General features: G+C 42.4%; 1 protein-coding gene across 1 annotated transcript; it reads left to right on the forward strand.

The window, feature by feature from the left end:
* Nucleotides 1-280: 280 nt before the first annotated feature.
* LOC124702898 (protease 2-like) lies at nucleotides 281-9,283 on the forward strand. Its single transcript, XM_047235075.1, has 11 exons — nucleotides 281-473; nucleotides 1,103-1,383; nucleotides 1,712-1,906; nucleotides 4,199-4,545; nucleotides 5,337-5,628; nucleotides 6,372-6,530; nucleotides 7,223-7,588; nucleotides 8,182-8,247; nucleotides 8,529-8,577; nucleotides 8,661-8,784; nucleotides 8,922-9,283. The coding sequence occupies exons 1-11, from the start codon at nucleotides 308-310 to the stop codon at nucleotides 8,995-8,997; spliced, it is 2,121 nt and encodes a 706-aa protein (XP_047091031.1). The 5' UTR covers nucleotides 281-307; the 3' UTR covers nucleotides 8,998-9,283.
* The last annotated feature ends 5,731 nt before the right edge of the window (nucleotides 9,284-15,014 follow it).

The raw sequence follows: 15,014 nt of genomic DNA on the forward strand, positions 1-15,014 counted from the left end.
TCCCTCAGCTTAAGCGACACATCGATTAAAAACGAATTACGATGTTATCTTTGCAGCTCACAGGACTACTTTCTACCAATTTGCTACCTGTAGAATAAATAAGAAACTAAGTAAACAAGTTGGAGCCGAATGGAATGAGCTAGGACCTTTAGTCTCGTACGGTCAACGGGCATAGCAATTTAGCAATCGGATACGAACTGACAGACACAATCTGCTTCACACTGATCCAACCCCAACGGGCCCCCTCCCGCCGTGGCCGGTACCATACGCCAGCCCCTCCTCGCACTCGTGCGCCTCCGTCTCCGCGATGGCCGCCGCGCCGCCGGTATACAGGAAGGTGCCGCGCGAGCTGGCGGAGCACGGCGACGTCCGCGTCGACAACTACTACTGGCTCCGTGACGACTCCCGCTCCGACCCCGCCGTCCTCGCCCACCTCCGCGCCGAGAACGACTACACCGCCGCCCTCATGTCCGGTGAGACATTTTTTTTCTTTGCCCCTCTCCTCCGTAGACGCCATTGCGTAGCTCTTTCGGCTTGGCGTACAGCCTTTGATCTGTAAGACTCTGAGCGTGCTTGCTGCTGTACCTTCTCGTGCGTGGTTACCTACCTCACCTTGGAGCCTTCGAGGCTGCGAGAGGACCATTGGTGCATTGCTTGATGTTTATGCTACTAGCACTAGTGAGGTCGATTGGAGCGAATCGCTTTGGTGTTTGTCAGAGTGTCTTCACCATTAAATTAATTAGTGTGGCTCCGCCCAGATTCTCTAATAGTTTGTCATGGCACTGGAATTACACTTCAAATATGGTGGCTGGTAGATCAACCTGTGCTTCTGTTGTTGTATCAGCCAAGTTTAATTCTTGGATTGTTATACTGGTCAGCTTAATTGCTTGTGGAATTCGTTTGCTTGTGCCATGGCACGCATTGCCGTGTTCTATGGCTAGTGGCTACAACACATAACTTTGATAGGTAGTGGTAGACTGGTAGGGTAGATTGTTGACAGATGCATCTGAAGGAGGTAGGCTGTATTTCGGACCAGACATTCATCAAATAACTTATGCAGTATTATACTCTTATGTTATGTGTTGTATTTCGCTTCTTCTAGATGTCAAGCACATCGAGGATGAAATATTTTCTGAAACTAGACGAAGAATCAAGGAAGATGATACACACGCGTCTCTTCGCAGAGGGCAGTATTACTACTATGAAAGAACATTGAATGGCAAGGAGTATGTAAGGCACTGCAGGCGCCTTGTACCAACTGATGGCCATATTACAGTCTATGATGTGATGCCCATAGGACCCGATGCGCCTGATGAGCATATTATTTTGGATGAGAATGTAAAGGCTGAGGGTCATGCCTACTACAATATCGGGGCGTTTAAGGTATGTACTGTTTTGTTAGATTTGCTCCATGTGTTTGTGTGAGTGTGTGCTCCATTTTTTTTTTGAAACGAGGTGCTCCATTATTTCTTGCACTATTCAAAAAATCGGCCGATTCAACGATTAATTGGCTGATTAATCGCTACTCGGTGGGTCACCGATTAGACGATTAACTCATTTATCATTCGATTAGTCAGCCGATTTGCTCATTAATCGCTAATCGCCAGCCGACCGAGTTGAAACCGATAAGCGATTTTCTCAACATTGATTTCTTGTACACGAGTCTCTTCTTTGTCCTCGTATTTAGGTTAATTTGGGAATTTCCTTTCAGGTCAGTCCCAGTGGTAAGCTAGTTGCTTATGGAGAAGACACTAACGGTGATGAAACCTACACTCTTTATGTCATTGATGTGGAGAGTGGGAAATATGTTGGGCAACCACTAAAAGGAGTTACTTCTGATATTGAGTGGGCTGGTGATGACTACCTTGTTTACATAATAATGGACAGCCTTCATCGACCAGATAAAGTACGTGGACTCTTCTTCTTCTCCTTTATTACTTCTACATGAAATGTGTCCTGATTCGTGTTTACGGGATCTGTAGATGCATGTGAGTAAAATAAATGAAATCTATCGATGTTCCATCATGTAAGTAGCGCAATGTCATCACAAAAGAAGTAGAGCAATTTCTCTGCCATCATTGTTCTCAAGCTATACATTGTAGCGCTGTGCATTGTGCTGTTCCATACATGCCATTTTTTTCCCTTTTCTTTTCTCGGGAATGGAAAATGTTACGGAGTATTTGACTTCTTCATATTTAGTTTAACAAATTACTAGTGTGGCATGTTCAGCTTAATCAGTTATTCTTGACCTCTTTTAAGTCTGTGTTGCTCTGTAGTTAGGCCTAGATGTGTCGGGAAGCTAGTGTGCGGCATAGTAGGGGATGTGATGCTGGTTTAGCTGTCGTTGATCACATAACAAGTGGTATTAGAGGCCAACTGCCTCAATAAAAAACTTGGTGGGACTATGGTTGCCTGTCATGGTTGCGGAGCAGATATCCGATTTTTCGATAAAGGGAATATATTAATATCGAGAGATACCAATTACACCCAGCCTCTGCAAGGATCAGATATCCGATGGTTGCCTGTCATGGTTGCGGAGCAGATATCCGATGCATAACCGATGTGTGTGTGGGCGGGGGGGGGGGGGGGGGATATTTGTTGAATTTAGTCCCACATTCCTCTCAGAGGAGGCAAAACACACTTATAAGGGTGAGGGTGGCACCTATTGTTGTGGGAGCTGGCCACGACTTGCACCTAATCGGTGCAAAAATTTCATATAAGGCATGTTGTGCCGGTCTCTTAAGACTTACACATGCACCCTCTATGGTTGTTTGACCATAGGGACCACCAGGAGGAGGAAAAGAACACCGTTGATTGGACCTCGCAGGCTCACAGAGAATACAACCGCTGCAGACTTCGGAAACCATGTTCAAGATAGGACGCCTGCAATGAAGGGCTACTAAACAGCCTCCGGAAAGCAGGGCCCCTTTGGGCCCCCAAAACCCAGATCGGGCCCACCACATGGACATGAAGCACTTGCTGGGGTTAGTATGTTGGTGCTGACAGAATCAACAGATGAATAGCAGAAGTTCTCGTAATCGGCAGAACACCTCTCCACAGGAGGAGAGAGAAGAGGGCTAGCCTCAAAAGGGTGTATACATGTAATTACAGACTAGTCCTCCTCATACTCAAATGTTTGGTACTGCAAATCTAAATAGTCATTGGGGATAAGGACAACAAAAATGGATAGTCCATATGCTATAGGAATATTTATTCCTTAGATTACCCAAATACCCTTTTGATCGTGAGGGAGGTAAAGGCAGAAACTTAACTTGAATAGTGGCATGACATGTAATTTCTCACTTAGCCAAGGAATCGTCGGCCTGTCGGACTAGTCTTTTGGCGGGAGAGGGCCTAAGACCTCTTATAAGCTTGTTGTGCTCTATGGTTGGGCCTAGATGTGCTGGGACATTGGTAAAGCGGGGGCCCATGGCACAATGGGGTTTGGGATGCTGGTTTGGCAAGCCAGGGGTTGGGTAACACCAGTCCCTCGCTCTAGCTCATGTTAGCGACGAGTCTGGATGCCTCTCCAAAACATAGGAGAAGGCCTTTATGGTTGCAGTTTGGATTCCTCAGAAGCATCGCCGCATCATCTGCAAAATGAGATAGGCGTTGCTAGCGTGAAGTTTTGGAAGATTCCCATGGATTCCGCCTTCCAGACGATTGCGTTGAGGATGTCCATGACTTCATTTTTCTCCGAGAAAACACAAAAGCTCTGTGTCTCGATGAACTGACAGGGACAAAGCAGCGATAATGAATCCCCTTGCTTGAGGCCATGAGCATGCCAGACGGCCTCTCGAGAGCTGCTGTTGATGACAACGCCGATATTGCCTGAGAATAGCAGAAGCACCACCCTGACATACAACATGAAACAAAGTCAAACGCCCGCACAGTGCCCAGTTTAAGTTTGTGCACGCTTACACAAGCATGAAGTTGTCCTGGATTGATCTTCCTCAGATGAATATGCTCTGGTTTGCGGCAAGCTTGGGAGAAAGTTGTGATGCCAAAGTCTTTGAGAAGATCTTTCCAAACTCATGAGCAAGACTAATCGGGCAAAACCCGCTGATGTGCGTTGCCCCATTCTTCTTCAGAAGGATGATGAAACCAAGTTTTAATACTGCCGCCATTGCCTGACACATGTTGTTCTTGTGTGTTTTGCAGCGATAGTTTTATTGACTTATTGATTTGGCTTTTGCAGGTATACCTACACAAGTTAGGATCTGATCAATCGAATGATAGCTGCCTATATCATGAAAAAGACGACATGTTTTCACTTGGTCTCCAAGCTTCTGAAAGCAAGCAATATTTATTTGTTAGATCAGAAAGCAAAAACTCAAGTTTTATATTCCATATAGACATCTCGAAACAGAATAAGCAGCTTTTAGTTTTGACACCTCGTCTATATGGCATTGATACAACAGCTAGTCACCGTGGAAACCATTTCTATATTAAGAGGCGAAGTGAAGAATTCTACAACTCCGAACTGGTTGCTTGCCCATTGAATAATGTAGCTGAGGCCACTGTCTTGCTACCACACAGAGAAAGGTAACCAACTTTGTTGCTATTTAAGTTTAAGAGTTCACTATTTTGGTTTCTGGACTATATATAGATGCACAACACCCATTTTTTCTGAAAGCACCATTCTGAATGTAATTTGATTTATGTTATTGTATTGATTCAATATTTTGAATGGTATAGAAATTGGCAATGATAAATTTATATCATTTCTGAACTTGTACATCATGCATCCAATTTGGGAGAGAAGGCATGGTTAGCATCAGTATTCAAGCTTATAAATTAAATCTGTTCCCATGTAAACATTTTTTTATAGCACCAGCGTTTTTCTGCGGTGCCTCTTTAATTCTGTTTTAGTGTTCCTACTTCCTATGGGCATTCCACCAGGATCGCAGGGCACCTATGGTATACTGCTAGACACCACAAGCCTATAGGTTTCACAGTGCTTGCACCACTAGACCTGTATTCCTCTCTTCCAGCTGCCAAGCTTTTCGCTGCTGCAAAGATAAAGTTGAAAGACACTACCCTTGTACTACAACTACATGTACAATTGGCACCATATATTACAACCTAATGAACTTAACACCACTAAGTTTTGTAACTTGTGATAACATATCAGGTACTGTTTTCATGTTGCATCACTGTCGGACGTATGGATCATTAATAGGATGACTTTAGTTATAACTGTTTCGATTTTTTTGAAGAAGTATGTACTTGAATTAAAAAATAGCAAAACTGTAATATTATGTACTAGCAATGATGCATCACCCATTGACAACATTACTAGCACAGCTGAGTAAAAAATCTGAAGCTCCTTTCAGTGTGAAAATTCAGGACTTCCAGCTCTTTGAGAATCATATTGCTGTCTATGAGCGTGAGAATGGTCTACCAAAATTAACTGTATATGGCCTACCGGCCAGTGGAGAGTCAGTTGGGCAACTTCAGGGTGGACGGGTGATTGATTTCGTTGATCCAGTATATGCACTGGAACCTGAGGAGTCACAGTTCCGTTCATCTATTGTTCGGTTCCGTTATAGCTCACTGAAGACACCACCCTCTGTCTTTGACTATGATATGGATTCAGGGGTATCTGTACTGAAGAAAATTGATACTGTAAGCTATCACTTGCACCACTTAGTTTTATGTTGTTAGGAACAAATTGCACATCTGCTTCTTAAGATTCACTTTATAGTTTATACCTGGCCATGTTAACCGAATACCAATGAATATCATTATTTCAACAAATGAAAAGTTGTTGAGTAGTTTCTATTTGTTGCTTATGTTACTGCTTTACTTTCCTTAATATGTTATTGCTTCTGATAGTATGCTTGGTGATGGTCTATATAATATATTGCTCACGCTAAATTCTTTGTGATGATTTTGCTTTACAAACCTAATACTCCATGTGTTTCCACATGTAATTCAATTTTGACTTCAATATGCAACGTTTACCTCAATTGCGCTAGCATGCTAGTAAATTTCACAAACTTTATTAAACGTGTTATGAAAGTAATTCGGCAAAAAATTTCTTACATAATTTCATGTGGACAGTTTTTCTTTTAAATTTCAGTTAGTGGTTAAAGTTGCAAAAGTCCGGCTGTACATACACAGCAATGGTTTAGATTTTAAAAGAAAATGAGTGAGAAGGGTCTCTTATCAGTGGCATTGGTCTTTATTAACCTGAGCTAAATAATTTGAACTTCTGTTTTATTTATGAATATGTTATGTGTGAGTATTATATTTTTGCATAGTAAATGCTCTAGGTCCCACTAACAAATATGTAAATTTATTTACCCCTTGAGGTAGAAAAGAAGTCTTATGTACTCCAGGTGATTTGACCTTACATTTGTTTTTAGGTTTTAGGGGGATTTGATGCATCAAATTATGTATCAGACAGAACATGGGCTGCCGCCTCTGATGGTACGCAGATACCTATCTCCGTTATATACAGAGAAGATCTTGTGAAGCTTGATGGTTCAGACCCCATGCTGCTATATGGCTTTGGCTCCTATGAGGTACAATATGGTATCTTCTTGAAATAGAAAGAAAAAATCCCATTAGACTATTCTGTAGAGCAGTCTATAATTTATGCCAACATTGTTGGTTCATCTTGGATGGACATGACTCGTCTGGAAACAAAGCCTGTAATTTAAGGGGCTGTATGCAACAAAAGAAAGCCTGAATTGTACAGGAATCTTGAACAAACAGAGCATAATATTTGGAAACATATTGGCTATGACAATACTAGTCTTGCAGGTATTTCATCAAGTCTGTTAGTCTGTAACAACTGAACAAACACAACAATTTATGTTCAACCCATAAAACTTGGCCAACCTAGTTTTTGAAAACAAGTTCCACCCTGAACAAGTTGTCGCAGGAAAGATTAGAGCAGAGCTGACCCGGCTTAGTCTTGCGCGTAGTGGTGGAATAGATAGAAGAATCACATAGTTTCCTTTTTTGCTTTTGGTGATTTTGCATTGGCAATCTCACCCACGGAACACATAAACTCTTGTATATAAACTTTCTACCAATCTTAATGAAAATGGCAGGCAAGTCTTTTGTGTGTTCTGGAAAATTAAAACTTGGCTAACCTGGAAAACAGACTATCAACTGATTCAAGTTTCTAACCTGTTCCCAAAAGTTTTGTACAGTCCAGTGCAATTATGCTAACCATGCACCATGTTTTGTACATCCCCTATGCCAACAGGTATGTATAGATCCAAGTTTCAGTGGATCAATATTTTCTCTAGTAGATCGGGGTTTTGTATATGCGATAGCCCATATTCGTGGAGGTGGTGAAATGGGCCGGAAGTGGTATGAAGATGGAAAGCTGTTGAAGAAGAAGAACACCTTCACTGATTTCATTGCTTGTGCAGAGCACTTGATAGAAAGAAAATACTCTTCAAAGGAAAAGCTTTGCATTCATGGCAAAAGTGCAGGTGGCCTATTGATTGGTGCTGCCCTAAATATGAGGCCTGATTTATTCAAGGCAGCCGTTGTTGAGGTTCCTTTCGTTGATGCACTCACAACTATGCTTGATCCAACTATCCCGTTAACTACAGCTGAATGGGAGGTATTCATATCCTCTGGTACATTTGTAATTAGTTTTATTTCGATGTTTCACAATCATATTGTCACTTTATACACTAGTTTAAATAGTCTAGGCATAACTAAATCACCCCTCTATGAAGTGATTTCCAGCAGGTCAATACCATTTTTTTTATATATGTCCAGATGAGTTGGGTGGTGTGCATCTCGTTATGTAGAGGCCGGGTGTAAACTCTATGCGGTTATATCACCTTGATGCGATGATTGATAAAGCTCCCTTTATTGAAAAAAAGTCCAGATGAGTCAGGCTCGATTGTTTTTTTACTTAGCTTGAGGTTGGTCTAGGCTATGTTGGCCTATGGTCGGGAATTTGGAGTTAGGCTTAGGGAAAGATAGCTTGGCCTTCACCTCTTCAACAGGTCCTAGGCAAGGACACACTACTCCTGCTATAATATCTATCATCGGATTCCTTTTCATATAATTTGGGCACCTATAGTTTGTTACACCCTGGTGGGTTCTACCTTAATTATATCTGGTTTAATAAGATCTGGTTTGTTCCCCTTATTTGTGTTTCTCTAGTTTTGTTTCTGTTCTCATCAACTCATGTCCTTGGTTCAGGAGTGGGGTGATCCAAGAAAAGAAGAATACTACTATTACATGAAATCATATTCTCCTGTTGATAACGTAAGTGCTGATTTTACATTCCTAGATTGCAAGCATTTACTAAACTAGGATTGCACACTATATGTGTTTATTTCTGGTGCCTATGTCAGAGGCCGTAAGAATAATTTTATTTATTGGTTTAGATTTTCTAAAGATATGAATGAATAGAAGTGCGATTCTTACACTGTGGCTTGTTTCTACAGAGTGCTATGCGTTGACTCTTATTTTTCCTGGCTTGGGAAGTCCATATATATTAACTGTTATAATGTTTATCCGTGGTATCATGTTTGTCCATACCGCAGGTGAAAGCACAAGAGTATCCCCATATTCTCGTCACTGCGGGCTTAAATGGTAGGCATTCTTTTCATTAATTCTGAAGTTGTGTTGACTATGGATAGTTGTTGTATCACACCTCATTGCTTTGTGATGATCAGATCCTTGCGTGATGTACTCCGAACCTGCTAAATTTGTGGCGAAGCTGAGGGAATTGAAAACAGACGACAATCTTCTGTTGTTGAAGTGTGAACTAGGTGCTGGACACAACTCCAAGTCGGGGAGGTAAGAAGTAAAGTTAGTCCATATTCATTTATGCTGGTTTTGAGCACTTCGTTTCGGGTTTTACGGCCATAGCACCTCGAATAAAGAAAAGAACAACATCATGTGTTGTTTTTGTCCTAACTGTTGGTTATTTGCAGATTCGAGAAATTACGAGAGGATGCCTTTACTTACGCGTTTATCCTCAAGGCTCTGGGCATGACACAGAAGGATTGATTGTGATGCGCATTGCAGCGTTTATTTTTTCATTTCAGAAGGTGAACTTTGATTTAGATAGACACCTCAGGTTTGCTGGCCAAAAGACCGAGGCCCATTTGAACTAGTAGTTGCTCTGGTAGTCAGATGACCAATAAGATTGTTTCATCTAGAATTCAGCAAGTTCCTTGGTTGGCAAAACAGGTTTTCGGTTCAAAATGCTTCCGCACACAGTACAAGGTGCAGCAAGCTCACAAACAATTCTACGTACGGCACATGAATACAACTTTTTTATACACAAAATGTAGATAACACATGTTGCTGCATTGGCTGTCCTATAATTAGTTGCATGACTTGCTATTCTGATTTTCAAGAATTCTTTGCATTGCATATTTGCATGATGCACTGCTTAACAAGCACCACCACCGTAACCTCCTCCACCGGCACCTCCATCTCCACCGCCTGCACCTCCCCAGCCTCCGCCATCTCCACCTCCACCTCCCAAGCCTGTGCCATCACCACCGACAGCCCCACCTCCATCTCCCCCTACCCAGCCTGAGCCACCTCCAGACCCACCTCCATCTACTAAGTTTGTTATTGGAGCGTTTGCACCTCCACCTCCAGTTTCCAAGTCCATGCCACCCGCTTGTAGAAAACCTCCATGGTCGTCACCGGAGCCTCCCGTGCGATTACCCTTGAGCCCGCTAAGGCCGCAGCATTTTGCAAGGATGGCCAAGATTGCAACAAGACCCATCATGGCGGAAATTGCAATCAGAAAAAGCGTGAACGGCATCAACATTGTAAGCAGTAGCTGCGTTGCTTGCTAGCTAGCTGGTTGAGGGAGAGCAAAGTTTCCTGTTCGTTTTGGTTCGGAAGGAGAGCAAAGCTTCTTGCAGGCTATATATGGGGGGGGGGGGGGGGGTGGAGATGATGGTGGTCAACCTCCGATCGATTACTACAACATGGATTTGGGGAAACATCGAACGTTAACTAGACCAAGTCAAACGCCACTCTCCGCTAGCGTGACGTTGTTTTTGCATGAGGGATGAGGCTGCGTCCAAGGACAACAAAACCAGTACGCCAGCGTGTCGTCTTTGACCGAACAACATATAGTAATTCATCTGCATTTGCAAGCGCGTGGCGGCCTGCATCTGCATCAGCATGCATGCTACGACTTGTCATGCATCACGGTCACGGTGGACTCATATCAACGCATGAGATGACACATGTATGTCTTTTGTTTTACAGGCCTACGCCTCTATATGTCTTCTTTCTCTCCTCCGGCGATACCACCCGCAACGCCGTGACCTCTTCTCTCTTTTTTTTTTCGAATTAAAGAGCTTTCGCTCCTGATTTCACAGAGAGTACAACCAGTTACCACCCGCAAACGGACTAGTGGTGTGCATAAAGTTTTGTCGTGCTCTTGGATGTATTTCTAAAGGGTTTTGCTTCAATGTCCCCCCCTTGGCAAATTTTGGTTCTCATGATCTCTCGATATCCCTTCCCCAAACTTATTGCTTCAATTTTGATGGTGGTAGGAGAGGAGGGGAATACATTGGAGCACACCTCAATTTCTGTTAATTCATCGTCATTTATGTTAGTTTTGAGCACTTCGTTCTGGGTTTTACAGCCATAGCGTGTTGAATAAAAAAAATGGACACCGTCATATTTTGTTTTTGTCCCTAGCTGTTGGTAATTTGCATATTCGAGAAAATATGACAGGATGCCTTTACTTGCACGTTTTTTTTTAGAGAAAAAGGGCAGACGCCCCGGCTCCAATTATATTGAAACCAGACATAGTCACAACCTGTCAAGTTCAGAAACACATGCTCCCGCACACCCACACTTTTCCAACGAAATGAAACTACGGTAGCACATAAACAGTCTAAGACGCCAACAACAACAAGTTTTAGCCAACAACTGGATTAGGAGCAACACACATGACCCAAGGCAGGACATCAAGTAAAAAGCTCAGGGACGGCTGTGAACTTGGAACCCGGCTCCATCTCCCTCCAGGATCAAATCATTCGCCATCAGGGTCCTCCTCAGATCTTCAGCAGTGATCAACAAAGGACCAAAACCTCTGGTGCTGTTCATATCGCAGATCTCCAGTGTCGACCTAGCCTTTTCCTGTGGCGTCAACCAGGCTCCGGCCACAATAGCAGCGGCGGCAGCCGAGTCACATCCTCCACTTTGCTCAACATCATCATCAGTTCTCCTCTTTTTTCTTCCTTCACCAGAATTTTCCACTGAGCACAGTTGTAGACCAAGTTTCTCCACATCCCTTGCATACCAATTCATTATGAACGGTTGAAAACAAAGTCATTCCTGGTAATCCAGATGGTTCTCAACACAGCAGCAAATATCATGTTGATATTATTATTCTTTTTAGATTCATCCCACAGGGAAGAAATGTCATGCATGTTTGAGATCTTGTGGTTAAAACCCAAATACATGACAATGTCTTCCCACATTTTTTATGCCACCACACAATCAAAAAAGAGATGCTGACAAGTTTCTAATTCATTGCAAAAAACACATGTCAAGTTGTCAACATTTTGTCTCTTAATCAAATTTTCTCTAGTGAGCAACTTGTTATGAAAAAGAAGCCAAAGAAAAAAGTGAATTTTTTGGGGCACTTTAACTTTCCAAACACAATGAATACTAAAATCCCTCCAAAGTTAACAACAACATAAAATGATTTCACACTATAAAGCCCACTAGCTTCCCACATCCAAATCAAACTATCATTTGAATCATTTAAAGTTAAAGCCTGAGCAATTTGTTGAATTTCCAGCCATTGGATCATCAATCTATGGTCAAAACATCTCCTAAACGTCATCTTCATCCCATCCCAAATATCAGCAATGGTCTTATTTTGTTCATTCACCAAGAAATAAATTTCCCAATACTAGATAGCCAGCGAACAAGACCCAAACCAATGATCCTCCCAGAATTTAATTTTCCTACCATTTCCCACTTTCCACTGATAGTCCATCTTAGCAGCTTTGGCATCCCACAAAGCCCCTTTCCAAAAGGGAGAGGCCCCAACTAAGGAGCAAGAGAAAAGATTGGGATTATCCAAGTTATATTTGGTATCTACTATTTGCTTCCACACTTTATCTTTCACTCAAGTGATATCTTTTGACCCAGGAGGCTAAGAGGCACATGTTCATCTTTGATAAGTCAGGGATGCCCAATCCTCCATACTCCTTCTTCCTGGTCACCAGCCCCCAATTAGCTAGATGGTATTTATGATGCCCCTCATAATTATCCCAGAGGCAGTGTGCCATTTGGGAATTAATAAGGGTAATGACCCATTTTGGGAACTTAATCACACTAAGGAGATAAATGGGAATACTAGCCAGAACACTTCTGACCAGCTCTAACTTGGCAGCATGGTTAAGAAGTTTACCTCTCCAACCACCAGCTTTTTTAAGGATTTTATCAACAACAGGTTGAATATCCTCCTTCCTAAGTTTGATGTGATGTAGGGGAACACCTAGATAATTCATAGGAAACTCCCCTATTTTACAACTTAGAGATTGGGCAGTAAGTTGAGCATCCTCCTCAGCAACATTAATAGGTACCAGATCACATTTATGAAAATTTATTCTCATTCCCGACATATGTTCAAGACAAGCTAAGATCCACTTTAAATTTATGACAGATTGCAACTTATTTTCAAGAAACAGAAGAGTATCATCAGCATATTGAATACTAATGATCCCCCCTCTACCCAGCTCTTGCATAAGGCCATCAATCTGCCTATCACCAGCAGCTTTAGATAGCACCTTGGTGAAGACATCAGCCATGAAATTAAAGAGGATGGGGGAAATAGGGTCCCCTGCCTCACACCTCTTCTAGTAAGGAAGAAATGACTATTGCAATCATTAATCCTAACACCAATAGAACCTTTATGTAAAAGCCCCTCAATAATAGACATCCATCTAGGGCTAAAGCCCCTCATCCTCATGACTCTCAAAAGGAAATCTCTACCAACCATATCATATGCCTTTTCATAGTCAAGTTTAAAAATAAAGCCAGATTGCTCCCTATGAACCGCATCATGAATAACTTCATGGGCAGAAACAACACCCTCAAGAATGTATCTCCCCTTAATGAAAGCTGTTTGGTTAGGAGAAATAAGTTCCTCACTAACCACACCCAACTTATTGGTGGCACATTTAGAAAAAATCTTAAAACTGCAATTGGTTAGGGCAATAGGTCTAAACTTCTGTATAATTACAGCATCAGTTTACTTTGGAATCAAAGTCAAGAGTGAGAAATTTAATCTATAAAGATCAAGCTTCCCCTCATTCCAATCCTTGACCATGTCCATGAAATCAGCTCTAATGAGCTCCCAAAAGTGTTGGTAAAAAAGGAAAGAAAAACCATCAGGTCCAGGAGCACCTTCAGCATAAGAGCCAAAGATAGCATCCTTAACCTCTTTCTCAGAAAAGTCAGCATTAAGCATGTTATTATGTTCTTGAGACACCATATCCTCAGGATCCCAAAAACCATCTAACAAATCAATATCAAGGCAAGGTTCTTTACAGAAAAGGTCTTTATAGTACTTAACATCAATATCCAACATACCTTTATTATCTTCAACCATCCCTTCTTCCCCTTGCAATTGACAAATTTGCTTCTTCCTCCTCATCTGGTTTGCTATAGCATGAAAATAAGCAGTATTACGATCACCTTTCAAAATATATCTTTCTTTGAACCTTTGTCTAGCTTTTATTTCTTCATTACTCCAAATTTTAGTCAGCTCAACAGAGATATTCTTCATTTTTGTTTGGAAGCTGGTGATAAAGTTTGAATTTCAGAAAGGATATTCTTCATTTTTCGCTACTTACACGTTTTCCCTTTTGCGGGGCCTTTACTTGCACGTTTCTCCTCAAGGCGCTGGGCATATATGACACAGCCTTGTCTAATGATGGGCCTTCTAGCATTGTTTTCTCTTTTGCATTTTAGAAAGTGGGATGTAAAACTTGGCTTCATTCTTCTATTTAGATGGACACCTTTATTTCCCAAAAGACCAATGCCCATTTGAGTTAGTAGTTCTGATAGTCTGAAGATCAATTAGATTGATTATCTGGGGTTCACCAAGTTTCCGAGAAAATTGTGTTGAAAAGGCTTCTGTACAGAGTACAAGATGTCAAATGCTTTCACAAATAATTCTATGTATGGTATATACAAATATATACAAATATTTATAAAAAAAATTCGAAATAGGGGAAATATCGCCCCAGCTTCTGCATCCAAAGGATGCACACGACTTTTTTTATTAGATTATTCACGAAACCTTACAAAAAAAAATATAAAAGATCAAACTCGAAGCAACCTTACTATACCTACAGTGGGATGAAGAGGGTGACAATACACCAACTCAAATCATCCAAAACTAAATGCCTTCTCAGATCGCCCAATAGCAGGTGAGAAACACATCCGACCAAGCGTACTCTCGCCGCACGCCAACGCACACGCCACAGGAGTTGCTCCCGCCGTCTTCCTCGACTCCATCTTCAAGAGAGATCAACGCATTAACCTTGCAAGACCTGCCGTCGATGCCACCATGACGCCGCACGGCTCCACCCTCCCGCACGTATACATCATCCCGCATCCGTCGTCGATACCCTGCAGCACCATGCCACCGAGACTCGGCGCCAACAATGTGGTAGATGAACACCACTCCACCGAGGTCCGCCAACATCCAGCAGCTGCTCCAAAAACGATGCCCCAAGAGGTAGAACGACGCAGGACGCGCCGCCATCGTCCGATCCGGGAGACCCGGACCTAGGGTTTCCCCCGGAGCAGCACGAGTGAGAAACCACAGACTGCGTCGACGATGCCTTCAAGAAGGTTGCGGCGTGACACGTCGCCATCGTCCGCCAACCGAGGTCGGAACACGGTTTTCACCGGCAGCCGCGCATCCCCAACTCGCCGAGTGTAGTGCCAAGACGGGCAAAGATGACGCCTTCGACAAGGTAACGACGTCGACCGATGCCGCCATCATCCGCCAAGACCGAGGT

Source organism: Lolium rigidum, chromosome 3 (genome assembly GCF_022539505.1).
Source record: "Lolium rigidum isolate FL_2022 chromosome 3, APGP_CSIRO_Lrig_0.1, whole genome shotgun sequence".
NCBI classification, from domain to species: domain Eukaryota; kingdom Viridiplantae; phylum Streptophyta; class Magnoliopsida; order Poales; family Poaceae; genus Lolium; species Lolium rigidum.

What these genes read in the sequence shown, in the direction of transcription:
- LOC124702898 (XM_047235075.1), top strand. Translation starts at nt 308, where the DNA reads ATGGCCGCCGCGCCGCCGGTATACAGGAAGGTGCCGCGCGAGCTGGCG. An exon ending in ACAATATCGGGGCGTTTAAG is followed by an intron (nt 1,384 to 1,711) that starts GTATGTACTGTT and finishes ATTTCCTTTCAG; the next exon opens with GTCAGTCCCAGTGGTAAGCT. An exon ending in CACAACTCCAAGTCGGGGAG is followed by an intron (nt 8,785 to 8,921) that starts GTAAGAAGTAAA and finishes GGTTATTTGCAG; the next exon opens with ATTCGAGAAATTACGAGAGG.